Source organism: Notolepis coatsorum, assembly GCF_963971535.1.
Source record: "Notolepis coatsorum genome assembly, chromosome: 18".
Classification (NCBI taxonomy): Eukaryota; Metazoa; Chordata; class Actinopteri; order Aulopiformes; family Paralepididae; genus Notolepis; species Notolepis coatsorum.
In genome coordinates this window covers 40,009,512-40,035,771 of record NC_140182.1, presented here as the reverse complement: position 1 = coordinate 40,035,771, position 26,260 = coordinate 40,009,512, and the positions used below count along the sequence as shown (strand labels likewise).

General features: G+C 41.5%; 2 protein-coding genes across 5 annotated transcripts; one reads left to right on the top strand and one right to left on the bottom strand.

Annotated features, from left to right (window-relative positions):
* Window positions 1-190: 190 nt before the first annotated feature.
* Window positions 191-26,255, bottom strand: tmem276a (transmembrane protein 276a). Of its 2 annotated transcripts, XM_084334882.1 has the most exons (5): window positions 26,176-26,255; window positions 20,361-20,457; window positions 2,266-2,379; window positions 2,037-2,174; window positions 191-1,006 (listed from the first exon to the last, which is right to left on the bottom strand). In XM_084334882.1, exons 2-5 carry the CDS (start codon window positions 20,395-20,397, stop codon window positions 759-761), a joined length of 537 nt encoding a protein of 178 aa, XP_084191008.1. In that variant the 5' UTR covers window positions 20,398-20,457; window positions 26,176-26,255; the 3' UTR covers window positions 191-758. The 2 variants fall into 2 exon arrangements, with proteins under 2 accessions (XP_084191008.1, XP_084191007.1); XM_084334881.1 differs by lacking the exons at window positions 20,361-20,457; window positions 26,176-26,255 and adding an exon at window positions 2,889-3,291.
* spi1a (Spi-1 proto-oncogene a) lies at window positions 10,452-21,178 on the top strand. 3 transcript variants are annotated; one of them, XM_084334886.1, is made up of 5 exons: window positions 10,452-10,640; window positions 12,013-12,106; window positions 12,173-12,354; window positions 14,662-14,842; window positions 20,108-21,178. In XM_084334886.1, exons 1-5 carry the CDS (start codon window positions 10,617-10,619, stop codon window positions 20,425-20,427), a joined length of 801 nt encoding a protein of 266 aa, XP_084191012.1. In that variant the 5' UTR covers window positions 10,452-10,616; the 3' UTR covers window positions 20,428-21,178. The 3 variants fall into 3 exon arrangements, with proteins under 3 accessions (XP_084191012.1, XP_084191011.1, XP_084191010.1); XM_084334885.1 differs by having other exon boundaries at window positions 12,013-12,354; window positions 14,662-14,833; XM_084334884.1 differs by having other exon boundaries at window positions 12,013-12,354.
* Window positions 26,256-26,260: the final 5 nt, after the last annotated feature.

The following is a 26,260-nucleotide window of genomic DNA, read 5'->3' as shown; positions in this document are numbered from 1 at the left end:
TCTGCAGTCCATTTAGCAGTCCTTTTCCCCTATACAGGAGATGTGTTGTGTCTCATTGTCAAGAAAATACAACTGAAAGGGGTTTAAATATACAATAGATGCCCAATAATATAATTTGCAAGACCATTTTATTTTTCAAAAATATTTTGATTAAGGTTATTATGACCTCAAGAACATCAAAACATCTCCCTCAGATACAGTTAGGTCACGTTTTCCTCAAATAAACACAGATGCATCTGCATACATACATTAAAAAAAAAGTACATTTACATATTTTGTTTTCGATGGGTACATAATAGAACACAATTGCCCTTTGAAATGTGAGAATACACATCCATATTCCATCGTCAATATAGACCTCAAAGTTGTGCTGTTGATCTTCTGCCTGTGTTTCCTTGTTACTTTATTTATTTCCTTTCTTTCTTTCTTTCTTTCTTTCTTTTTTTTCTCCAAACTAGCAGATTTATAGGAAGAAATGTCATATAACTATTCATCTCTTAAAGAGCAAGCAACACTGAACAGGTCATCGATAGCGAGGGACAGAAAAAAGAGCACCGGAAGAAGTGAGATCCTCTTCAGTAAAACGTTTGAATCCGTGTGAGTGAGAGAGCCATGTGTCCTGTGCTTTTCTTTCCTGTGTGAAGGCTCTCCGTGTCGAGTCCCCTGGGCGACGTCCCTGGAACCAGGCTCTGTGTTCTCACTGTTTCAGAGAGAGAGAGAGATGAGACAGGTGCCTCCTTGGCTCTTTGTCACACCTGTCACACGCATCCGTTCTCCTGTCTGGGCTTGTGCGCCATCGGGGCGTGCGGAGGGTAGAGGGAGGGGGCCAGCGTGCACAGGAACCCGGCCAGCAGTGTGAGGCCCAGGCCTCCCCAGGCACAGAACATGGACCAACCGTATCCGTGACTAATGTCCTCTGGTATTCCGTACATGTAGCGTGGATAACGGGAGAGTTCAAAGTTGATCCCGGCCACACACGTGCACAGGGAGATGATACAGCACGTCCCTGTTGGAGGAGAAACACGTCAGTCGAGGCGGTAATGGGCCCTAATGACCGCGTGACGCAATAGACCACCGCAACACTTCTGGTATTTTGAGCTCATGGGAGAGAGCGGGGGGGGGGGGGGGGGGGGGGGGTAAAGGGAGCGTGTGAATGACTGTTGATTAGAGCCTTGACGTAAGTGGTTGTAGCTAGCCGTAGCTACAACTTACGTCAAGGCTCTAATCAATATTCATTCACACGCTCCCTTTCCCCCCTTCCCCCCTTCCCCACAGCGGTACCTCCGGCTTGGTCAGTCGTCCCTACTAACACAATTGCCAGTGTTAGCGGGTGGGAAGCCGGTGGGATATGTGTCCTGGTCGTTGTAAACTGCGACTCCTACTGGTCGGTCGGGCGCCTGTTCAGCAGGGAGGGGATCTGGGGGAAATAGCGTGAACCTCTGCACGTGTTACGTTCCCCCAGTGAAACTCCTCGCTGTCAGGTGTCAAGAAGCGGCTGGCGACTCCACATGTATCGGAGGAGACATGTGGTAGTTCTACACCCTCCCCAGGCTGACAGTGGGGCAATGCGCGCAATGGCCAGAAAGGGAATTGGCATAACAACTAAATTTGGATGGGTGAAAAATACAGAAAGCCCAAAAATAAATACAATAAAAAAATATATATATACTTTGAGGAGTCAAGAACACCCACACACACTGTTTTCATTTGCCCAATAAAGTATTTTATTATACACAATGTTTTGGTCACTGACCCTCTTCCGGCATATCAGATATGGTCAGAGACCAAAACGTTGTGTATAATAGAAGACTTTATGGAGCAAGTGAAGACAGTGTGCATAAGTTCCTGACTCCTCAAATACTAAATGTAAAATCTCACTGAATGCATCCATCAAGGCTGTCTTTTTTGTCTTTTTTTCGTTTTTGATTTTTCTAAAGGCTTGTTTGCCTGGTCAATTCCTCACTCCATAACAAACGCTCTACTGCCCCTCTGTGGTGCTTGAGAGTACTACTCTGACTATGTAAAGCAACCCTTACCTCCCATGAGAAAAAGGAGTCCAGCAACGTACTGCATCAGATCATGCTCCTTACAGCAGCCCAGCACACCTATGATCCAACCAAAGAGAATGATGGATATGGCCATGCTGACGAAGCTGGCCGTCATCCTCTGTAGGTCTGTAAGGACACAACACGACAGCCTTTTTTATTTGTTTACATGTATGTCAGTGTGTCACTATCAATGCGCCGAGGGGAAGTGGGAACTTACGAAGTGCATGCCACTCATCCTGCCGTATTGTCTTGGTCAGGTCGATGGGAAGATTCCTGGGCAGAGATGACGAAGTGTAGTAATATTTTATTGGGGTGCAGCGCTGAACCAGCCCTGTGGATGTAAACAACACAAAGAGGATGTCAGCATCGACATCCGATGCTTTGATACCACATAACTATGCTATATTCTCTGCACTCTCTCTCTCTCACTCACTCACTCACTCACACACACACACACGCACACACACACACACACATAAACACACACACACACACACACACACACACACACACACACAAACACACACACCACAGCCTATCAGAACATTGGAGTCTTATTATAAGATACTTAGAATATTGTAGCTTTCCAATTATGGCTGAGAAAAACATCACTCAGATGCAGATCGTTGAAATGACTACTGTGTGGCTGCGTAGGCTGTGAATGCACCGCGGGCAACATCAGCACCTTGGATAGCGCACACCATTGCGATTACCCCATATACATACATCATGACATACATATATACATAGCGCCACACACAGCACCGTAAACAGGCATGCCAAACCAAAAGATAGACATATTGGCAAAAAAAATCAAATAATAACAATATCATAATCTACCTTTAAAGATCAGATCCTCTATTTCTAAATCGAATCCCTCCCGATGACACTTTCTCCAGAGTCCGGTAATGGTTGAGTTGAATTGCCGACTGCAGAGGGACTCCATCGCCGGGGCAGGAGGCAAGAAGTGCCGTTTGGCCCGCAGGAGCAACCCCCCACTAGACCCCTTTCTCTCAACATTGTTCTCCTTTGGTAGCATGCGTAGCGGGAGATTGTTGTTGGAAATATAAATGTATCCCGGGTAATTTCTTTTGTTCGAATAATTCTTGCAACGTTCCCGGTGCCTCCTCGCATCGGTCTCGTACCAACTGTCAGTGCTCATTGCTATTGCAATCAACCCTAAAGCACAGAATGCCAAAAAGAGACCTGCAACCGTTAAAGTCCTCATAGCAGCCATGTTCCAGGCGTATCTTGCCTCAGTGCCGTGATGATTCCACGGGACAGCAGCCTTAGCTCGCGCAAGATCTCGTCCCTCCGGTATTACCGTCTGAAATGATTATATACTTCAGTGAATGGCATTCTAAAATGCAGATGAATTCTGAAAGCCCACATCTCTTGTTTTTTCGAACGACACCGAAAAGTATAAAATTGTGAGTCATGGGTTTAATTTATTTGGGCCTAGATAGCCTATTTATTTAGTCTCTCTCCTCTTAGAAACTGAACTCAGTATAGCCTAGTTACCGGTCCAATATTTCTGTCCAGTAGATGGAGACAGAGCTGATATTTGAAAGCAAAACAAGGCCCCATCTGAACTATATAATATCTAGATTGCCCATATTTGACAAAGTGCTGCCAGAATGAGATATTCCGCGAGATTTTACCCGTTCTTTTAATGATGGTTCATACGTTTGAAAGCAATTTGATAATGGAAGTCAAACAATATCTAGGCTATATATGATTAATATGTGCATAGATATGATTGATGTCCACCTCCATAGTAAGCCTACGCTCCTCTTAGAATTCCGTTATGGCAGTGGGAAATGTGATGACTCAAATACTGAGGGGATAAAACCCATACCTCACAAGAAAGGTTCCATTTTAATTTGTTTTTGGGTTTAGGGCATAAAGGAACTCTTAAACATCATCATCAATACCCCATTAATATCCTCTTTTGTGTTATGAGTAATGGAAATGTCATTGGAAGACATAGAAATAGACACTTACAATAGAATTGGTAATGTAACAGATTCAATATTAACACTAAAATAGGTTCTAGGAAAATATGTTTTCTCTTTTATTTCAACCATGTACTATACTGTAGTGTGATTTGATTTTATTGATTTGATTTTATTGATGGATTAAAAACACACAACAAGGATCCAAAGGATAACATGAGAAAGAGTAAAACCCTTATTTCCGTCATGGTCCCAGGGCTGTTAGGCCACAACAAAAAAACACGACAATAACACAACACTCATACATTTAAAACATTATAAGACTAACCTAACGCTAAAATTGTATACCCCACAATAACTAAAAACTGACAATAACACAAAACTCATACATTTAAAACATTAAAAGACTAACCTATTGCTAAAATTGTATACCCCACAATAACTAAAAACTGATTGGAAACCCATTCAAACTATAGGGGGCTATTCTTCTATTCTGTCCATGAGCCACTTCCTGACGCTTCTCTTGAAGCTGTGGAGGCTCAAGCTCTGCTTGATGGGGAGAGGCAGCTTGTTCCAATCCTGGGCTCCAGAGAAAGTAAGGGAGCATTGGCCCAGTTTCGATCGGAAAGAAGCAGGCTTCAGGTTTGCTATGCTTGCTCTAGTTCTGTGGTTGTGGGATTCGTTGACCGGGGTGAAGTAGTTTTGGAGGTATCTAGGGGACCTTTGGTTTATAATATTGTGCACTATGTTCAGTCTGAGCTGGGTAACTCTGGCCTCTATAGGAAGCCAGTTTAGCTCCTGGAAGTGACTCCTCCCTATGTGGGTGCGAGGGCCAAGACCCATTACCACCCGTACTAGCTTATTTTGGGAAACCTGAAGCTTCTTTTTTATGTTCACTGACAGGCCCTCGAACCACGATACGCTACCATAGTCAAAGTGGCAGAGTGTGAGTGTGTGTAGAGTGTTGTGGGAAATGATTTTACCAAGTCCGGTGAGCTAAATCAAGGAATAGAAAAGAAAGGATTTTCTCAGTTCAATACAGAGAGCGGAAGACAATCTGAGAAGTATACTCATAGTAAAAGAAATCAAGGTTTTGCATGTAGAAAAAGTCAGGCAGTTCTCATTAGAAAACAGCGTGGGATGAATACTGATAAACTGCGCCTGTTAGCAGGACCTCGGGTCCCTAGTAACCTTATGAGAAAGTTGGTTGTTAGAGTGGTTTCAGACTAAACATGTTCTCTGTACACTAGAGCGTTTACTCCTACGCTGGTTTGTCTTAAATGGAGTAAAGGGATAGTATAGCAAGACATATTGCTTAAAGGGTACAAAGAATTAAAGGGGAACTATTTTACTATTTCTTTCACTATTTGGGCACTTTTACACAATCCCTGTGAGTCTATGGAACACCTCTGTAATTTTTTCTTTTCTTTTATTCATTGTTTTGTATTTCTAATGAAGTACTCAAAAACAGCATTTTTCTACCTCAAGATCTTAAGCCGTTTTGAGCCTGGGCTCCAACCACAATGGTAACTGTGCTGAGTGTGTGAGTCTCAACATGCAGCTGAGTCTCTCTGACATCACAAATCAGCACATTTTCAGATGACTCAGTTCAGTGAGGGTGAATATTGTGAGAGGAGAATTGGAAGAATGCGCCAATATGAGAATTAGAGACATAGATCATATTAATATAAGTCCATATAGCTAGGAAACAATGCTAAACACTGAAAAAGGCCATTTATAAGATAGTTCCCCTTTAAGAGGGTGAACATGTGATTCTTCTATAATATGAGACGTTGATGTTAGGGCCGTTTTACATTTACGTTTAGTCATTTAGCTGACGCTTTTATCCAAAGCGACTTACAAGTTGTGTACAACAAGTTAGCAGGGAGGGTACAACTCTGACAGCTAGGGTAATATAAGGTTAGTAGTAGGGATGCACCGATCTGATATTGATATCGGATATCGCCCCGATATGACTAGAATAGCTAGATCGGGTATCGGAGACAATTTGAAAAAAGATATGTGTTATTTCATTTGAATAATAAATAACAATTCAGTAAATTTATATCTATGTGTTAATTTGTTAAATTTTATTTCACTAAGTTAGGAAAGTAATGTTTTTTTTTTTACTTTCTCTTTTTCCATCTTTTTCCCAATCCCCTACCTGGTCGTTGTGTGCTCTGCCCCCTACCGTCGGTCTGGAGGGTGGAGACTATCACATGCTTCCTCCGACACATGTGTAGCCAATCCCCACTTCTTTTCACATGGCAGCGCAGACTCTCACTGGGGGAGTGTAACGTGTGGAAGGATCACACTACCTCTCCCAGGACCCGACCTTGCTGTGCAGGCGCCCCGACCGATCTGTAGGAGTCGCTGTTTTTACAACGACCAGGACCCACCCTCACCAGCTTTCCAACCGCTAACACTGCCAATTGTGTTAGTATGGACGGTCGGCCAAGCCGGAGGCACCACAGCTGGATTCGATCCGATTGTCTCTGTGGTGGTAGACAGACGCTACCCGGCCGCCCAGGAAAGTAATGTTTTAAGTCAAGCCTGATGTTGCCTTGCACAAAATAATGATCCCAGTCTCTTCCACACAGTGAGGCATACAGGTATCGGTATTGGTACTGAAAAAGTCGGATCGGTGCATCCCTAGTTAGTAGGAGCTTGAATAGGAGTGGGTCTCAGGCAGCCAGAAGATGCAGAGTGCAGGGGTCTTGAGGGTGTGTAATTAGAGACCATTGATCAGGGGTATAGGAGGAAGCCGCTCCCCTCGCACAAGGACCTTGAAGCGGGTTTGTGTGGCAATGGGAAGCCAGTGCGGCTCTCTGAGAGGTTGGAGATCAGGCGGGCCGCTGCGTTCTGTAGGAGTTGAAGTGCCGTAAGATACAAGCAGTGCAAGTAGTGGTTTTTCAGGCAGTTGTGTAAGAAGTGTTTCAGCAGATCTAACAGACTTCCTGTGGTGACAGAAGACACTCCAACAACACAATTGGGAAAAGTGAAACGTTTCCACACATTCTGTTTAGGTCTCTCTATTCTGTTTAGGTCTCTCTATTCTGTTTAGGTCTCTCTATAACTGTTTAGTCTCTATATAACTGTTTATATCTCTATAACTGTTTAGTCTCTATATAACAGTTTATGTCTCTATAACTGTTTAGGTATCTCTATAACAATTTATGTCTCTCTATAACTGTTTAGTCTCTATATAACTGTTTATATCTCTATAACTGTTTAGTCTCTATATAACTGTTTATGTCTCTATAACTGTTTAGGTCTCTATATAACTGTTTAGGTCTCTATATAACTGTTTATGTCTCTCTATAACTGTTTATGTCTCTATAACTGTTTATGTCTCTCTATAACTGTTTATGTCTCTATAACTGTTTATGTCTCTATAACTGTTTATGTCTCTCTATAACTGTTTAGGTCTCTATAACTGTTTAGGTCTCTCTATAACTGTTTATGTCTCTATAACTGTTTATGTCTCTATAACTGTTTATGTCTCTATAACTGTTTAGGTCTCTATAACTGTTTATGTCTCTCTATAACTGTTTAGGTCTAGCGGAGATTGTGCTCGTCACCAATGCAAGAGGCTGCGGTCTCGACTCCCGGAGAGTCAGCATTGCCTTGGCTTGGGCTGATCGCTATACTAACTCGTTTGGCTAAGTTAGGGGGAGGGAAGCCGTGGGTGGGTCCTGGGCGTTATGGACAGCGACCCCTACAGTTCGGTCGGGGCGCCTGCACAGCAAGGGTAGGATCTGGAGAAAGGTAGTGTGACCTTCCACACGTTACACTCTCCCGGTGAGAATCTGCGCTGCCAGGCTGGCTGCCGGCTGGCTGCCGGCTGGCTGCACATGTGTCGGAGGAAAGCATGTGACAGTCTCCGGCCTCCCGGACCAACAGTATAGAGGGGGGGTGCGCAACAACCAGGAAGGGGGTTGGGAATTGGCATAACGACTAACAGTGGGATGGGAGAAAAATCGGAAAAAAGGAGGGGGGAAAAGATAATAATAAAAATAAAAAAAAATGTTTAGGTCTCTATATAACTGTTTATGTCTCTATAACTGTTTATTGACATTTACATTTAGTCATTTAGCTGACGCTTTTATCCAAAGCGACTTACAAGTTCTGTACGACAAGCCATCAGGAAGGGCACAACTCTATCAGCTGAGTAACAATGTTCATCAAAGTGTTGAGTGCTACAGTGTAGGTTAGTTTATTAGGACAAGTGCATGAGTTCAAGTTCTTTAAGTTCTTTAATAGTTGTCATACAGAAGTACAGAATACTTTCATACAAAACCATGACAGTATGGTTAGTTAGGGTTAGATAATTTTTCTTTTTTCTTTTCTTTTTTTAATTCAGATAATGGTTGAAGAAGTGCGTCTTTAGTCGACGGCGAAAGATTGGACGTGTTTCGGCTGTCCTAACTGGGGTGGGTAGTTCATTCCACCATTGTGGGGCAAGGATTGAGAATAGGCGACTTCTCTTTGATGACCCTCCCGGAGCTTGGATAGGAGTAGGTCTGAGGCGGCCAGAAGATGCAGAGCGTAGGGGTCTTGAGGGTGTGTAGTTAGAGACCATTGACCGGAGGTAGGCGGGAGCAGTTCCCTTTGCCGCACGGTATGCTAGGTCGAGGGCCTTGAAGCGGATTCGTGCAGCAATGGGGAGCCAGTGCAGGTCCCTAAGAAGTGGGGTGACATGGGCCGACTTCGGTAGGTTTGAGATCAGGCGGGCCGCTGCGTTTATGTCTCTCTATAACTGTTTAGGTCTCTCTATAACTGTTTATGTCTCTATAACTGTTTAGGTCTCTCTATAACTGTTTAGGTCTCTCTATAACTGTTTAGGTCTCTCTATAGCTGTTTAGTTGAAAGAAGTTACAGTGACATGAGCCACAACAGCAAAACCACAATATGCCTATTCTCTCAAAGGGGTGACACAGTGAAAATATCATGACATCACTGGGTGCTATCTAGCCCCATCACTCTAACCACTGCTGTTTGTCCTCCGTATTAAACCCATTCTAGCTATTCAGGAGCAGCGGACGTCTATAGTCCGTCCTCCAGGGACCAAATCCAGTCCATGTGTGTACCTCACACACACACACACACACACACACACACACACACACACACACACACACACACACACACACACACACACACACACACATACATACATACATATGTACATAATATATACATACATACATATGTACACAAACACACACACATACATACACACACACACATACACACACACATAAACACACACACACACACACATACATGCGTGCATTGATATGTGTGAAGTCTATTGAACAGGTTTAATTAGCTTACATAAAGGTTAAAGAACATCTAAACAACATGTTGAGGATACAACGGTTTGAACATCTTTCTTTTGGCCTACTTCGTTTTCAGGCATATACTGTAATATACTCTGGTAGTTGTTACTTCCTCAAATGGAACCATAATACTGAACTTTGACAGAAAAGGGGAACAGGTCCTATTCCCAACTTCACTTTTGGTTTTGAGTTAACTTTTGAAAACATGAACACATTTCCAGGGATGTGACAGTGTACTCAGAAATCAAGTTAAACGTGAACCAAATCTACCTGTACAGTACAAATTTTGAGTAGGCTACATTAGATTAGATTAAAATGTATCGTCATCATACAGCACAAGTACAGTACAACAAAAATACGTTTTGGCATCCAACCAGAGAGCAAATGTAACAGTAAAGTGCAATAGCAATATACAATGTACATGTGATTAAACTGGGTATAAAATATATAAATTAGTACTACTGAGTAATAGTGCTAATCAGATGTATGTACAGTAGTACTATTATGTATGATAAAGACACTATGATAGTAAGTCATATTGGCCAGCAGTATAACTAGTAAGAGTAAGTAAAGGATATGTACAGATATAAATAAAGTATCTACACAGATATGTAAAAGCGTTATATGCAGGTATATACCGACAGATGTGGATAGACATACATATATACAGTAAGTATAATGTATACTATATATATATATATGGCATACAGCATTATTGTACATGCTATCATACAGAGTTATATGTATAACTGTATAAATAGGTGTATAAATAGGTATATATAAATTATTATATGCAGGTATATTCAGACAGATATGGATATATATATGTATGCACTATGCAGTAAATATATATATACAGTATATACAGCATTATTGTACATGTCATCACACAGAGTACATACATGTTTCTTCCATAAGAAGTCACAGTATGTCTACTTGGTGTACCGTAGTTGTGTAGCTATGGAAATCATATGCTAAAATCATACCAACAAAAAAAAAAGAGAAAAGAAATGCATAGGTATTTAAATATGATTGGCTGATGTACGACACTTGGTCAACACAGGCAGGAACTAACGAGTCACTCTGAAGCTCACAGAAGGATGGTGTGACTAAAGACTGTTGCTGTTTCTCTTATTAGGACACTTTCAGTTCCTACTTGTCTAGTCCGTGTTGCTCTGGATACATATATTCCACGATAAAGCAATGAGAAAAAGGGACCATAATAGAACCATCATTTAAGAACAAGATCACCATATTGCCTTGCTCACACAATGGAGAGCTATATCATATCACCTGTAAGTATTTCTTGTTGGGTTATTATATCACATGTGATTTTCGTGTGTGAAACGAAACTGTAGCTTTTAGACGACATATTTTCTGATTGTGAGATTATTTTATAATAATTAAGGAATTTCTGTTGCGGGAAGATGAAACAAATCTGGTGAACCTTTTTAAATTACAGCTCCATCATTTTACAGTGTCAAAATGCTAAATAGTTACAAAATACTAAATAGCTAATTATGAGTTGTTTTACACACTAACTAATACATCAAGGTCCGGTGAATCTAGGTAAATACTGTAGTATTTAATTACATTTAATTACATTTTGCTGTCGAGATAGTACATCTCAAGGGGTCTATCCTAATAAATTACATTTCCAACAACAATAAATGTAACCCTTACAGACCCACCATAGACCTGTTTTTGTCTTTTTAGTGGGGGACAGGGGATCTGTCAACAGTTTAACAGGTCAACAGTAGATCATCATCTGCATCATCTGCATGGTTGACCTGCAGATTAAACTGAGATGCAGCTCAGCACTATGTGACAATTTCTTCTAGTCATCTGTAGTCACATTGTGTTTTGGTTAGGCGCTGTGACGGTTTAGACTAGAGTGTATAAGCGCTTAGAACATTATGATGGGAGTACAGTATATGATGGTCATTCTCATGCTCAATCATGTCTCATAGGTTGTTGCAGCAATTCTGCAATTCAGCAATTCTGTACCATTTGTTACACAGATTTTGTGGCAAAATGTAACTATTTCTGACCAATTGAGAATTGATAAACACTGCCAGAAATCCCTCTGTAATGCCACATTGAGACACCAAGACCTCAAGGAACACCCTAGAAAAATGCATGCAGTGATTTGGTGTCAAAAAAGTTAGTAAGAATAGCATTTTCCGGTGATTGGATGGTGAGCATTACTGTTATGGAAATTGCTCAAATTGACTGTTTTCATTTTACAAATTGTATTATAGAGGTGTGCTATTTTGATTCCCGCCCCCCTCCCCATGTCGTACTGAGTGAGTGGGACATTCCCAGGCAGTTGCCTGCCTAGCTCACAGTCACAAACAGGGCGCCAACTCCGACAAGGTTAATTGACCTGATGACATGCAGTGAGCGATAGAAAACCGGCCGCACAAATGTCACCATTCAGGGGGAAAAGAAGTGCGGCTGCCCATGTTACCCATGTTGCCCATGCCTAAGTCCGCCACTGCAAACTAGCATGACGTGGTTGGTACCACTGGATTTCTGATGTCACTCTTACGGTGCAAAACTGAGCCAGCTACAACTATGCATCGTTGCATTTGATTTCACCTAATTTTGTCTGAAAAAGTAGCCCACCGGCAAACATCTCCTTGCGTTTCCTTGTCTTTCCAAAAGGTTTCAGAGGGAATCATTCCATATGAACCAGAGATTTATCGGCCACCAGCGGAGTTGTACCCCTACGTCACTCATTTGGGAGAGATTCACGAAGGTGAGTCGACTGAAGCAAGTTGCAGATTAAATCATGAATTACTGGCTTACTTGTTTAATTCCTCAGACCATAGATGGGACTATCCAGAACGCGCTCAACAGAGTGGCTTTGAGAATCCTCCGGGAAATAATTTCACGGAGCTTCAGAGTGTTCCGTCTCAGCCATTCCTACACTCCTATCGCTATGGCGATGAGACTCTTCAACTTCCCATAGACGCAGCAGTTGGGGCCCTCTCTGTCTCACCACAAGTGAGTATCTGGTCAGCAGTGTGAATACACATGGTCTTCACTTATAGGGTATACAATTATTGTTTGCATCCACATTTGACTATAGAAAGATTAGATTAGATTAGATTCAAATGCATTGTCATCATACAGCCTAAGTACAGTACAACTAAAATAATTTTGTCATCCAACCAGAGTGCAAATGTAACAGTAAAGTACAATAGCAAAATACAATGCACAGGTGATTAAACCGGATATGAAATATATAAATTAGTACTACTGAGTAATAGTGCTAATCAAATGTATGTGCAGTGTTATAGTATTATTATGTACAGTGATACAGGTATAAAGACTGTACAACTGTACAAGCAAAACTGTACATTGGAATATTGACAAAACCATACTTGGTCATTTACTATACATTGGAGGGGGTTGTGTTAGGACATTTACAGGGGCCAGTTTCGAATTGCAGTCTCCCGTAGGTGTTCTTTGAGAGTGTTTTTGAAAGTGGGTATTGATTCACATTCCTTTACAGCTTTGGGTAGGGCGTTCCACATTGATGTGGCATAATTGCTAAACGTGTTTAGTCCCTTGTTTGAGCCGAATCTGGGTTTTACATGATTTGTGGAGCTCCCTCTGTTGTTGTGATCGTGGTATTCACTGACCTTTGGGAAGTATTTTGACATGTACATGGGTACCTTGGTCGTGTAATGTATCTTGTAGACCAGGCCCATTGCAAGTTGCTGTACTCTGTCGTCTACTCTAAGCCATCCTAGGTTGTCAAAGTGGGCAGGGGTGAGGTGGGTTCTAGGAGTAAGGTCAAGCAGTAGTCTGACCAGTTTGTTTTGAGATGTTTGTAATTTTGTTTCTCACATATTATGGTGTAAAAGAGAAACTAACAGAATGAGGGGGGTGCTTGACCCCGTCTCCTGGTCAGAGAAAGTCAAGTCCTCTACTGAACTCCTAACCTAATTGTATTTGATTAGCCACGCTTTATCAATAACATTTTATCAACCATGAAGATTTGACCATGTGCATAATTAACCTCTCTGGTTCCACCACATAGGCAACTTCAGAGAAATTGTGGCAGGCCAAAAACATTTGATTGTCCAAAGACAACAGCTCCCTGCATCAATAACCGATCAGATGCTTTGGCCTGACAAGTGGTCTTCCCATGGTCGCCTCGGAAAACTAAGACCATTGTTATTATTAACTTTTTTTTAATTCAGCACTTTGAATGCCCAGCAGGGGGCGCACATTTAGTGCTTGAATGCCCACATCCACTTCAATGTTAGCATTAATATCGCCTAATCTATGTTTTAAATTATAGCTATGTGTCTAATCTGCCCGTCAGATTATCAATGACCTATTTCCAGTCAACATTGTCAAAGCAGATTGTTTTTTTATCGGTTCATTTCCGTTTCATAGCATTTAAACTGGTCTGATTATCCTAATACTGGTAAAATAGATTCCTTACCTGAGATCAGATGGTATCCAAATGGATTATTCCAATTCCTGATCGCCATTCCGAAAATCAATCATTTTATTGATCCACCGCGTATACTGTAAAAACACATAATCCCCGCTGCTCTGAGGGTCCAGCATGAAGCTGATCGACCCCGGTTACATGAGTGAGAAGTAAAATGTGGAGTCCGGGTCTTTTTTTCTCATGCCTTTTCATTGAGTCCAATCCAAAAGGGTGAATTACCATCTGGGAGACGATAGGGGGCGCTTTTTTCACATCTGAGCGCCTGGGGTGGCTGATTTTTCAACGGTAGACTCGGTTGATGAAATATGAATTCAGATCGCTAATAAAAATAAAAAATTAATTCTCGTTATGGGCATTCAACCCGCAGGGGGTAAACCCGAGAAAACTCGGGTTGGGCATCCAAAGAGCTGCTGGTGCCTCTGGGAGTCTGTGCAAAACATTTGTTGCGTGTGCATGAGCTTGAACATTTATTGTTTTTCTGCTGGGCAGGTAAACTCACTCTGCCTACTGCAGCTTTAAGTACATCCAATATCAAAATAATACCTTTACTTAAGTGGAATTTGAATGGAGGGACTTTTACTTTTACCAGAGTACTATTTTATCTGGATATTTATACTTTTACTAAAGTAAAGGAACTGTGTCTCTTCCAATGCTGCCTTGGGGTCAGTTATTTTCACTGAATTGTCATCCAAGCCACATGCTCAATGATCTTTAAACATGCTACTTCCTCTATTACTAGAGACAATGTTGCAACATCGTAAACACAACATACAGCTCTGTCCCTTCCTTCTACCACAAGTGCAAATGTGTGAATCATAGCATTCTGTAATCCTCCTCCATAGATTCCATATTATACCACCCATGCCTTGTGCTACCAGTACCAGCCCCCTGTATCACCTGCCCACTACTGCTCTGAAGAGGAGGAACAGAGGGCCCAGAGTCCCTCTCTTGAGGTATCAGAAGGGGAGGATAATTATGGAGACCATATGCCCCTCTCCACACGGGAAGACACCAGTAAGTACAGTAAGTACAGTAAGGCTCACTAGCTTGTAACATTAGGTTAAAGGTTTAATATGTAATGCTGATGCCGATTCTGAATATTAAATGTTAAGAATAATCTGATACAGAGTATAATGAAGGCTGTGATACAGAGTATAATGAAGGCTCTGATAGAGTATAATGATGGCTCTGATACAGAGTATAATGATGGCTCTGATACAGAGTATAATGAAGGCTGTGATACAGAGTATAATGATGGCTCTGATACAGAGTATAATGAAGGCTCTGATACAGAGTATAATGAAAGCTCTGGTACATAATATAATGAAGGCTCTGATACAGAGTATAATGAAGGCTCTGATAGAGTATAATGAAGGCTATGATACAGAGTATAATGAAGGCTCTGATACAGAGTATAATGAAGGCTCTGATAGAGAGTATAATGAAGGTTGTGATACAGAGTATAATGAAGGCTCTGATAGAGTATAATGAAGGTTGTGATACAGAGTATAATGAAGGCTCTGATAGAGTATAATGAAGGCTCTGATACAGAGTATAATGAAGGCTCTGATAGAGTATAATGAAGGCTCTGATACAGAGTATAATGAAGGCTCTGATACAGAGTATAATGAAGGCTCTCATACAGAGTATAATGAAGGCTCTGATAGAGTATAATGAAGGCTCTGATACAGAGTATAATGAAGGCTCTGATACAGAGTATAATGAAGGCTCTGATACAGAGTATAATGAAGGCTCTGATACAGAGTATAATGAAGGCTCTGATACAGAGTATAATGAAGGCTCTGATAGAGTATAATGAAGGCTATGATACAGAGTATAATGAAGGCTCTGATACAGAGTATAATGAAGGCTCTGATAGAGAGTATAATGAAGGTTGTGATACAGAGTATAATGAAGGCTCTGATAGAGTATAATGAAGGTTGTGATACAGAGTATAATGAAGGCTCTGATAGAGTATAATGAAGGCTCTGATAGAGTATAATGAAGGCTCTGATACAGAGTATAATGAAGGCTCTGATACAGAGTATAATGAAGGCTCTGATACAGAGTATAATGAAGGCTCTGATACAGAGTATAATGAAGGCTCTGATACAGAGTATAATGAAGGCTCTCATACAGAGTATAATGAAGGCTGTGATACAGAGTATAATGAAGGCTCTGATACAGAGTATAATGAAGGCTCTCATACAGAGTATAATGAAGGCTGTGATACAGAGTATAATGAAGGCTCTGATAGAGTATAATGAAGGCTCTCATACGGAGTATAATGAAGGCTCTGATACAGACAGAATGCTTTGATGGGTGGTGACATCTGCTTCCCGGAGGGTAAACCAGAGCCATTTATTACCGGCTATTTCAGTATTGTAATTCTCCAGTACTGATAGCCTATGTTAGCCTCAATGACAAATGAGCTGGTCGTGGACTACAGGAGAGGGGGAGAAAGGCCGGACCCCATCAACATCAACAGGTCTGCTGTGGAGAGAGTCAGCAGCTTCAAGTTCCTCTGTGTTCACATCACAGAGGACCTCGCCTGGGATGTGCACACTGGCCAGGTGGTGAAGAAAGCACAACAAGGCCTCTTTGACATGGGGCCCCCGATCCTACAGGCCTTCTACAGAGGCACGACAGAGAGCATCCTGACTAGATGCATCACCACCTGGTATGGGCACAGCTTTGCCCACAACCACAAAGCGGCACAGAGCGTTGTGCGAACAGCCCAGAAGATCTGTGGCTGAGAGCTCCCCTCCATCCAGGATATATACAGTATCAGCAAAGCCCACAGAATTATTAAAAGACCCCAGCCACGCCAACCACAAATTGTTTCAGCTGCTACCATCTGGCAAACGATACCTCAGCCTCAAGCCCCGGACCAGCAGACTCCTGGACAGTTCTACTGCTGGACAGACTCATGAACAAATAGCACTAAGGACCTGTGACTGAGGGGAAACAGTGTTTATAGCAGTACTTAGTTATAACTCACCTTATAGCTGTCACTGCTACTGATCTGCACACATTACTGACTTACACACAATATTGACTTGCACTACCACTGATTTGCATACAGTACACATATAATTGATATTTGACATTTGCTATATTTGCTACACTTATTTCTTATTACTATGCTGCTATTTTAAATCGTTTTTATTGGTAACACTGTTCTTAATGGGTCTCATTCTCCAACGGACTTAAGACAAAAAATTTGCTCTTAGGGCCATTTAAGACATCATAGATTTTGGGATTCCCCAACCGTCCCTAAGCTTGGATTCGGCTTTAATTGGGAGGGATCATAGTGATTCCTTCATGTCAACTCTATAGGCCTCCTTGGAATTAACTAATCATAATTTAAATAAATATGACAATATTTGTATGATAAAAAATTACGCATTTGATGTCAGAAAAATAAATAATATGGATTCATCTGATCACAGGGCAGCTGAATTAACCATATCTGAACCAGCTATTTTGGACAAATATAATTACTTAATTACTCAGATATTCAAACACAATTAGATCACCAACAACATGGGCACTCTGTCCACCCTGATAAAACCCCAGGTCAAAAACCTGCGAGCAGTGGCTCAGTCCTGCTTCCTCCAGCTGCACACCATCACAAAAATAAAAACATTCCTCTCCCCCAGCGACCTTCAAAGGGTCATCCTCACCCTCATTTTCTCAAGACTGGACTACTGCAACGCCCTCTACTCTGGTGTCGCAGACAAATACTTAAACCGCCTCCAACTCGTCCAGAGAACGCAGCCGCCAGGCTCGTGACGGGCACCAAGATGAGGGACCACATTTCCCCAGTCCTTGTATCCCTACACTGGCTCCTGGTAAAACAGCAAATACATTTCAAAATCCTCATGTTCACATACAAAGCCATAAACGGTCTCGCCCCAGCCTACATAAAATAACTCCTGGTCCAATCAACCAGCTCCAGATCCCTCCATTCAAACAACCAAATCTGCCTAAAAATCCCCCACACAAGACTGGTGACAAAGGGAAACCGGGCTTTCGCAGTCGCAGCACCGACCCTCTGGAACAAGCTCCCACTCAACCTGAAATCTGCAAGCACCCTATACGGACCTTTAAGGCCATGCTCAAAACCCACCTATTCGCCATAAACAATCCATGAGCTAGTTTTTTGTATTGTTGTATGTGTGGTGTACTATGTATGTCTGTTCTCTATCTGATTGGTTGGACTGCCTGTATTTTTCTGTTTTTCGTTTTGTTCCTGTCTTTTTTGTTTGTTTTCTCGTTCTCTCCCGGGATGCGCCCCGGGCCGATGTAACTATTGGTTGATGGGCGCAATATAAATAAATGTATCATATCATATCATATCAATTATTGTGAAATGATTGAAAATAATAATAATTTAATGCCTTCTGTGGCATTTGTATTTCTTATTTGTTAAATATCAGTTTTATTGATTAATTATATAAGAAAGAATGAATGAATGAATGAATGAAAACTTTATTTAACAGATTGCAGAATGGGTACAATACAGTACGGCTCAATACATACAATTGTTAAGGGGATGCAGACCTGAGAAAGACGTTTGTCTTGTTTCCATCAGGGTCCCCCATTTTCAATTCATATAGACATATATGACATACATGACATACAGATAGTCAGTACTGCTACATCTATACATTTATGACATACCAGATTTGCAAATACAGTACTGTTTGTGATACAGAAGGAGTCAAGAAAAGGGAGTATATACATTTGACGTAGAAACTGTACATTGGAGGTTGGGTGGGGGGGGTCGGGTACATTGGGATATTGACAACCATACTGGGTAATTTACATTGGAGGTGGTTGGGGGGGGGGGGGGGGGCGGGGGGCACACTGTATAAACAAGTAACACTGTACATTGAGGGGGGGGGGGGAGGAGACACTGTACAAACAAACACAATTGTACATTGAACTATTGACAAAACCATACTAGGTAAATGACTGTACATTGGAGGGGGTTGGAATGATTGGGTTAGGATATTTACAGGGGCCAGTGTTGAATTGCAGTCTCCCGTAGGTGTCCCTTGAGAGAGGTTTTGAAAGTGGGTAGTGATCCACATTCCTTTACAGCTTTGGGTAGGGCGTTCCACATTGATGTGGCATAATTGCGAAACGTGTTTAGTCCCTTATTTGAGCCGAATCTGGGTTTGACATGATTTGTGGAGCTCCCTCTGGTGTTGTGATCGTGGTATTCACTGACCTTTGGGAAGTATTTTGACATGTACATGGGTACCTTGGTCGTGTAGTGTATCTTGTAGACCAGGCCCATTGCAAGTTGTTGTACTCTGTCGTCTACTCTAAGCCATCCTAGGTTGTCGAAGTGGGCAGGGGTGAGGTGGGTTCTAGGAGTAAGGTCAAGCAGTAGTCTGACCAGTTTGTTTTGAGATGTTTGTAATTTTGTTTTTAGCGCCTTTGAGGTGCTTTGGTACCATGAGGTGCAAGCATAGTCGTAGTACCCCTGAATGAGTGCTCCTGCCAGAGTCTTCAGGGTGTTCTTGTTTACCAGAGAGGAGATCCGGTACAAGAATCGAGTTCGTTGGTTGACTTTTTTTATTACATTGGATGCCATTTTGTCACAGGAGAGATTAGCCTCTAGGATGGACCCCAGGTAGGTAATTTCATCTTTCCTTGTGACAATATTGTCACCCACTGTAACTGAGAAGCCGTCGGTCTTGCTGAGTTTGTTATTTGAACCGAAGAGAATGGACTCTGTTTTGCCCATGTGTAATGATAGTTTGTTATCAGCGAGCCATATGCAGATTCTGCCTAGTTCCGAGCTGAGGGTTTTTTCAACCTGTAACTTGTTCTTGTCAGAGACCAGCAGGGCTGAGTCGTCCGCAAACAGGAACAAGTTGCAGTCACAAGCTGACGACATGTCATTTGCATAAATTAGGAACAGTAGCGGTCCTAGAATGCAGGTTATAGCCAACATGCAATATATCCCATTGATTGGTACAATGGGACAGACATTTGTCGTTTTATATATAACCTGCATTCTTTAATTTTTTGTCTTAAGTCCGTTGGAGAATGAGACCCATTGTCTGTACTACTGTGTTGATGTTGCTGCTAGACTGAGGAGACAAGAAACAAAAATGTCACTCCTCTACTAAAAGGACAGGGATGTGACTAATAAACTTGAAACTTGAACTCACTATTTGATGTAAGTATCGTATCTGTACAACAACAACAACAACAACAACATTCCGCCAATTAAAGTCCCATGAACTATTTCTTGTGTTTCCCCTCCAGGTCACAAGAAGAAGATCCGCCTCTACCAGTTCCTACTGGACTTGCTCAGGAACGGTGACATGAGTGACAGTATCTGGTGGCTGGAAAAAGACAAAGGTATCTTCCAGTTCTCTACGAAACACAAAGAAGCTCTGGCCAGCCGCTGGGGCTTGCAGAAAGGTAACCGCAAACAAATGACCTATCAGAAGATGGCCAGAGCGCTGAGGAATTATGGCAAAACCGGGGAGATAAAGAAAATCAAGAAGAAACTCACATATGAGTTCAGCGAGGAGGTGTTGAGAAAGGTCCATGGAGATGGTGGGAGGCAGTTCCCTCACTGATGAGAAAACAAATCACCTTCTTGATCCCATCTGAAATAATAGAATTGGTCACGATGGACATTTGTTCATCAGGTTTTGTATGCTCGCTTGACTATATTTCTTATTTATTTATAACTCCAGTGTACATTTTCTAACTTTTAAATGTTTTACTTGCAAATGTGCAAGTAAATGCAAACATGCCTGTGTTCTAAAGCTGAGAGATAAAGGTGCTAGATAACATTTTCATGTAGAGTCATAATTTTTTACAAATAATGCATCCACAGAACCTTTAAAATTATGTGGAATAAAAGTATTGCTTTTCCCTCTAAATATATTTTTTGATTAATGTTTACATGTTGTGTCCCCTCCCTACTTCCCATTTCCCCACCTGGAATGCACCTGATTTGATAAATGACATGCTGGTTGCACTAGTAGTGACTGAATGTTATCTATATAAATATAAAAATAAATAACACTGTACCAAACTGAAAGAAAAGCTACATGTGTGAAAATAAGAAATTAAGCTAAAATAATTTCCTGCAAAACTGAAATAAACAAAACTGATAATCAATCACTTATAGTTTATGTTTATTATATTTCCAAAATAGCTCTGCAGTGCCCTCTGTCTTTTTCCAGAGGTATTTTCTCTCTGGCCAAAATGTATATTAGCCACAATAATATTTTATTAAGCAACATAGAAACCCATGGTCCAAGTTAATGTGGCTGATCTTAATTTTTAAATTTCAAATTAGTCGAATTGACCCGATGAAGCTCCACCGTGGATCAAAACATTGTTTGTTATTTGATCAATAAAAAAAGTTTAAATCATACCTTGGTGTGTGGGTTCTTCTGGATTTTCAAACCATGATCTAAATCTTTGCCCACAAGGGTGAGGCTATGTCCGATAAAATGCTTTGAATGAACCAGAGAGGGGGCAGGCACACTATCCCAATACTGGCATGGGATATTAGGCTGATATGAAGCTAAAATACTGGCATGGGATATCAGGCTGATATGAAGCTAAAATACTGGCATGGGCTATTAGGCTGATATGAAGCTAAAATACTGGCATGGGATATTAGGCTGATATGAAGCTAAAATACTGGCATGGGATATTAGGCTGATATGAAGCTAAAATACTGGCATGGGATATTAGGCTGATATGAAGCTAAAATACTGGCATGGGATATCAGGCTGATATGAAGCTAAAATACTGGCATGGGATATCAGGCTGATATGAAGCTAAAATACTGGCATGGGATATCAGGCTGATATGAAGCTAAAATACTAGCATGGGATATCAGGCTGATATGAAGCTAAAATAGGGCGTCAGCATCAGAGAATTTCCCTGAAAATCGGACACCAAGAGACACACTGTACCACGTTAGAAACAAAGCATTTATGGCAGAAAGAAACATGCATCTATTTGTGTACTGTCAAAGTTATGTCTGACATTATAGTATGTGTATGTAGTATGTCCCTTACACTATGTGTGATGTCCTGTATTGTCCATATAGGCCTACTGCCACATACTCCATGTTACCAAGACAAATTCCTTGGACCCCTGTGCTTGTAATTCAAAGTGATTCTGATTTCTGTAATTGTATATTATAATTTTTGTCTATTAACCTCAAACAATGGTCTAAGTTGTACAAATGAATAGAAGCAGATATGGACCACTAGCCTAGCTGTTGGCCAAAAACACATCTCCCAGAGTTTTAAACTGGGCTAGCCGGTCTGTATACGCTTCCATTCATTTGTACAACTTAAGAGAGGAAATTGTTATCTATCTTCTTGTCTGACTCTGGAGAAGACGTTAAGCACATTTCCCATAATGTTGGCGTGTTCCTTTAAGTTAAAGCAATGTATCGGATTGATAGGCACGAGCAGTGAACGAGCAGCACGAGCAGTGAACTCCAAGCCCACGTGACTGAACTCAAACTGGAAAGAAACAGACTAAGAAACGACGTAAACTCCATGATCAAAACGGCAAAAAAGAACTTCATCAATGACAAAACTGAGGAAAACAAAAACAAACCATGTGAACTTTGGAAATTACTCAACAATCAACTAGGCTGCAATAAAAAACTTAAAACCAGATTCTCAAACATAAACATAAAGACGGACAACACACTCATCACAGACAAGCTGGATGTAGCGAATTACTTAAACATTTTCTTCACAAACATAGCCACAACAGTAGCTAAAAAACTGATCGCATCACGCTGGTTTCAACCGGAAAAAATTTGCCGGAAAGTTTGGTCTCTTACATATCTCGATGTGATATATCAAGAAATATCTACTGCAAGAATTCTGGGTCTCAACGAATCCAAAATGTCAATGTGGGTAGAAGTGGTGGAGAGAATAAAAGCTAGCTTATAATGGTAGTGTCTGGTTAGGAGTGAGGGATAATGGAGGTACTATCCAAGGAGGGGTCCGGGAGGGGGGGGTTCGAGCTGGAGCATATGTGTGTAGGGTTTTAGAAAATAGGTATTAGGGGTATGTCCTATATAAACATTTATATAATTGTTAATTTCGCTGGATATACACTGTATACGGTTAAAATGTTATTATAGACTTTTTTTTTTGTCTTGTTTCTGTACTTGCATGTAATTTTAACCACCTTGACTGTTAATTTCATTATGCATTATGTGTTGAGTACTGACTTTTAATAATTTTTGTTTTGCAATAATAAAAAAAATATAATAAAAAAGAAAAAAAAAACATAGCCACAACACTGGTAAACAAACTACCCTCCCACTCAGGGCATTATGGGGTAGAACACATAGTAGCTTACTACAAAAACCTAGGGGTCCGCAAAGACGACTTCAAACTGGAAATGGTAACAACAGATGAGGTACTCAAAAAACTGAGCGCCCTCCAACCTAAGGCCACTGGCCATGACAACATCCCCTCCAAATTCCTCAGAGACTCAGCAGCCGCCATCACCCCAGTCATCAGTGTCACACACATAATAAACCTCTCCATAAAACAGGGACACGTCCCCAAGGACTTCAAAATTGCGAGAGTGACCCCTCTGCACAAAAAGGGCAGTAAATTAGACCCAGGCAACTACCGCCCTGTTTCTATTCTTACCTCCATCTCGAAAGTCATGGAAAAAAATTTCTACGAACAGGTTGAAAAGTACCTAGCGGAAAAAAATCAAATCTACGAATTCCAATCTGGCTTCGGAACATCCCACTCCACTGACACATGCCTTCTCTATTTGAACGACCACATCAAACAAGATGTGGACGCGGGCAAATACTGCGGCATGGTCATGCTGGACCTACAAAAAGCCTTCGACACTGTCAATCACTCCATTCTGATTGACAAGATAAAAGCAATGGGTTTTGATAGTCTATCAGTGAGATGGATGCAATCCTACCTGGAGGGGAGAGAACAGATGGTGGAGGTAAACGGTACCCTATCCCCCCCCCTCACAGTGAGCTGTGGTGTTCCACAAGGAAGCATACTAGGACCGCTACTGTTCCTAATTTATGCAAATGACATGTCGTCAGCTTGTGACTGCAACTTGTTCTTGTTCGCAGACGACTCAGCCCTGCTGGTCTCTGACAAGAACAAGTTACAGGTTGAAAAAACCCTCAGCTCGGAACTAGGCAAAATCTGCATATGGCTCGCTGATAACAAACTATCATTACACATGGGCAAAACAGAGTCCATTCTCTTCGGTTCAAATAACAAACTCAGCAAGACCGACGGCTTCTCAGTTACAGTGGGTGACAATATTGTCACAAGGAAAGATGAAATTACCTACCTGGGCTCCATCCTAGAGGCTAATCTTTCCTGTGACAAAATGGCATCCAATGTAATAAAAAAAAGTCAACCAACGAACTCGATTCTTGTACCGGATCTCCTCTCTGGTAAACAAGAACACCCTGAAGACTCTGGCAGGAGCACTCATACAAGGGTACTACGACTATGCTTGCACCTCATGGTACCAAAGCACCTCAAAGGCGCTAAAAACAAAATTACAAACATCTCAAAACAAACTGGTCAGACTACTTGACCTTACTCCTAGAACCCACCTCACCCCTGCCCACTTTGACAACCTAGGATGGCTTAGAGTAGACGGCAATGGGCCTGGTCTACAAGATACACTACACGACCAAGGTACCCATGTACAGTACATGTCAAAATACTTCCCAAAGGTCAGTGAAAACCACGATCACAACACCAGAGGGAGCTCCACAAATCATGTTAAACCCAGATTCGGCTCAAACAAGGGACTAAACACGTTTCGCAATTATGCCACAACATCAATGTGGAACGCCCTACCCAAAGCTGTAAAGGAATGTGAATCACTACCCACTTTCAAAAACACTCTCAAAGAACACCTACGGGAGACTGCAATTCGAAACTGGCCCATGTAAATGTCCTAACCCAACCCCCTCCAATGTACAGTAAATGACCAACTATGGTTGTCAATATTCCAATGTACAGTTTTGCTTGTACAGTTGTACAGTGTCCCCCCCCCCCCCCCCCCCCACCCACCGAACCACCTCCAATGTACAGCCCCCCCCCCCCCCCCCCCCCCCCCCCCCCCCCACCTAACCAACCTCCCCAATGTACAGTTTTTACGTCAAATGTATACTCTTTTCTGGACTCTTTTTGTATCACAAACAGTACTGTATTTGCAATCTGGTATGTCATAAATGTATAGATGTAGCAGTACTGTCTATCTGTATGTCATGTATGTCATATATGTCCTGATGAATTGAAAATGGGGGACCCTGATGTAAACAAGACGAAAGTCTTTCTCTGGTCTGCATCCCCTTAACAATTGTGTGTATTGAGCTGTACTGTATTGTACCCATTCTGCAATCTGTTAATAAAGTTTTCAATCAATCAATCAATCAATAGGCCTTATTAGGTGTCAGGCGATACTGAAGATTTGGGACTCAGTGAAAAAGAGGTATCGATGCATCCCTAGTCTCAACATATTGTACTTCCTCTAGATCTTCTAGTATCCCGTGTGTCTATAGAAGAAGTTGAAACCAAGGTCTTTGGAAACCAGGGAAAGGCCATTCAAAATCTGAAAACAAGGTTGAAACCCTACCGGCCAATGGTCACGTGTTCATTTTATATTAACCTTATGAAACTATAGCCTGAACAAAACATGAAAGCGACCACACCCACCAGCAAAAGGGTTCACATGAATGTCTTTCAGAGGCCTTAGAGGGTTCAGTTTTAAAGATAGAGTGAAGATAATGGTATCACATGAAACTAGAGATAAGAAAAGAAATTAAATGCTGCTCCAAAGTAAAAAAGTTAATTAATCATTTACACCATGACCCTTGGCCTCTCACCTCTAGATATCTGAATGCAATTCCATGCAGTTTATTGTCAAAACCATGCAGTTTTGTACAAAGGTATGATTTAGCTGTGATTTTCTCTAATTATCTTTTCCTGATCCCCTCATCTGCTGGTAGCTGGTAAGTTGTTAGGGTAGCTAAATGCACCATTCAAATGCATTATTCCGTACATACAACACATTTCAACACAGCCATGACTGGTGGAAAATAACTGAAACTGAAACTAAATAAGTAAGACATGTCAATCAAATGGATAAATAAAAGAGAGAGAGAGAGAGAGAGAGAGAGAGAGAGAGAGAGAGAGAGAGAGAGAGAGAGAGAGAGAGAGAGAGAGAGAGAGAGAGAGATGAGAGAGAGAGAGGAGAGAGAGAGAGAGAGAGAGAGAGAGAATGATTTGAAATGCAATATTGCCTTGACCTCCTTTCTCACTTACCAGGGGTTTTGGAATGGGAAAAAATACATAATTTAATAATAATAAGAGTATATCGACGTTTCCTTTCAGCTACAGGCAGAATGAT

What these genes read in the sequence shown, in the direction of transcription:
- tmem276a (XM_084334881.1), bottom strand. Translation starts at nt 3,285, where the DNA reads ATGGCTGCTATGAGGACTTTAACGGTTGCAGGTCTCTTTTTGGCATTC. An exon ending in AGAGGATCTGATCTTTAAAG is followed by an intron (nt 2,380 to 2,888) that starts GTAGATTATGAT and finishes TTACATCCACAG; the next exon opens with GGCTGGTTCAGCGCTGCACC. An exon ending in GGATGAGTGGCATGCACTTC is followed by an intron (nt 2,175 to 2,265) that starts GTAAGTTCCCAC and finishes GTGTCCTTACAG; the next exon opens with ACCTACAGAGGATGACGGCC.
- spi1a (XM_084334884.1), top strand. Translation starts at nt 10,617, where the DNA reads ATGGAGAGCTATATCATATCACCT. An exon ending in CCCTCTCTGTCTCACCACAA is followed by an intron (nt 12,355 to 14,661) that starts GTGAGTATCTGG and finishes CCTCCTCCATAG; the next exon opens with ATTCCATATTATACCACCCA. An exon ending in GGAAGACACCAGTAAGTACA is followed by an intron (nt 14,843 to 20,107) that starts GTAAGTACAGTA and finishes TTTCCCCTCCAG; the next exon opens with GTCACAAGAAGAAGATCCGC.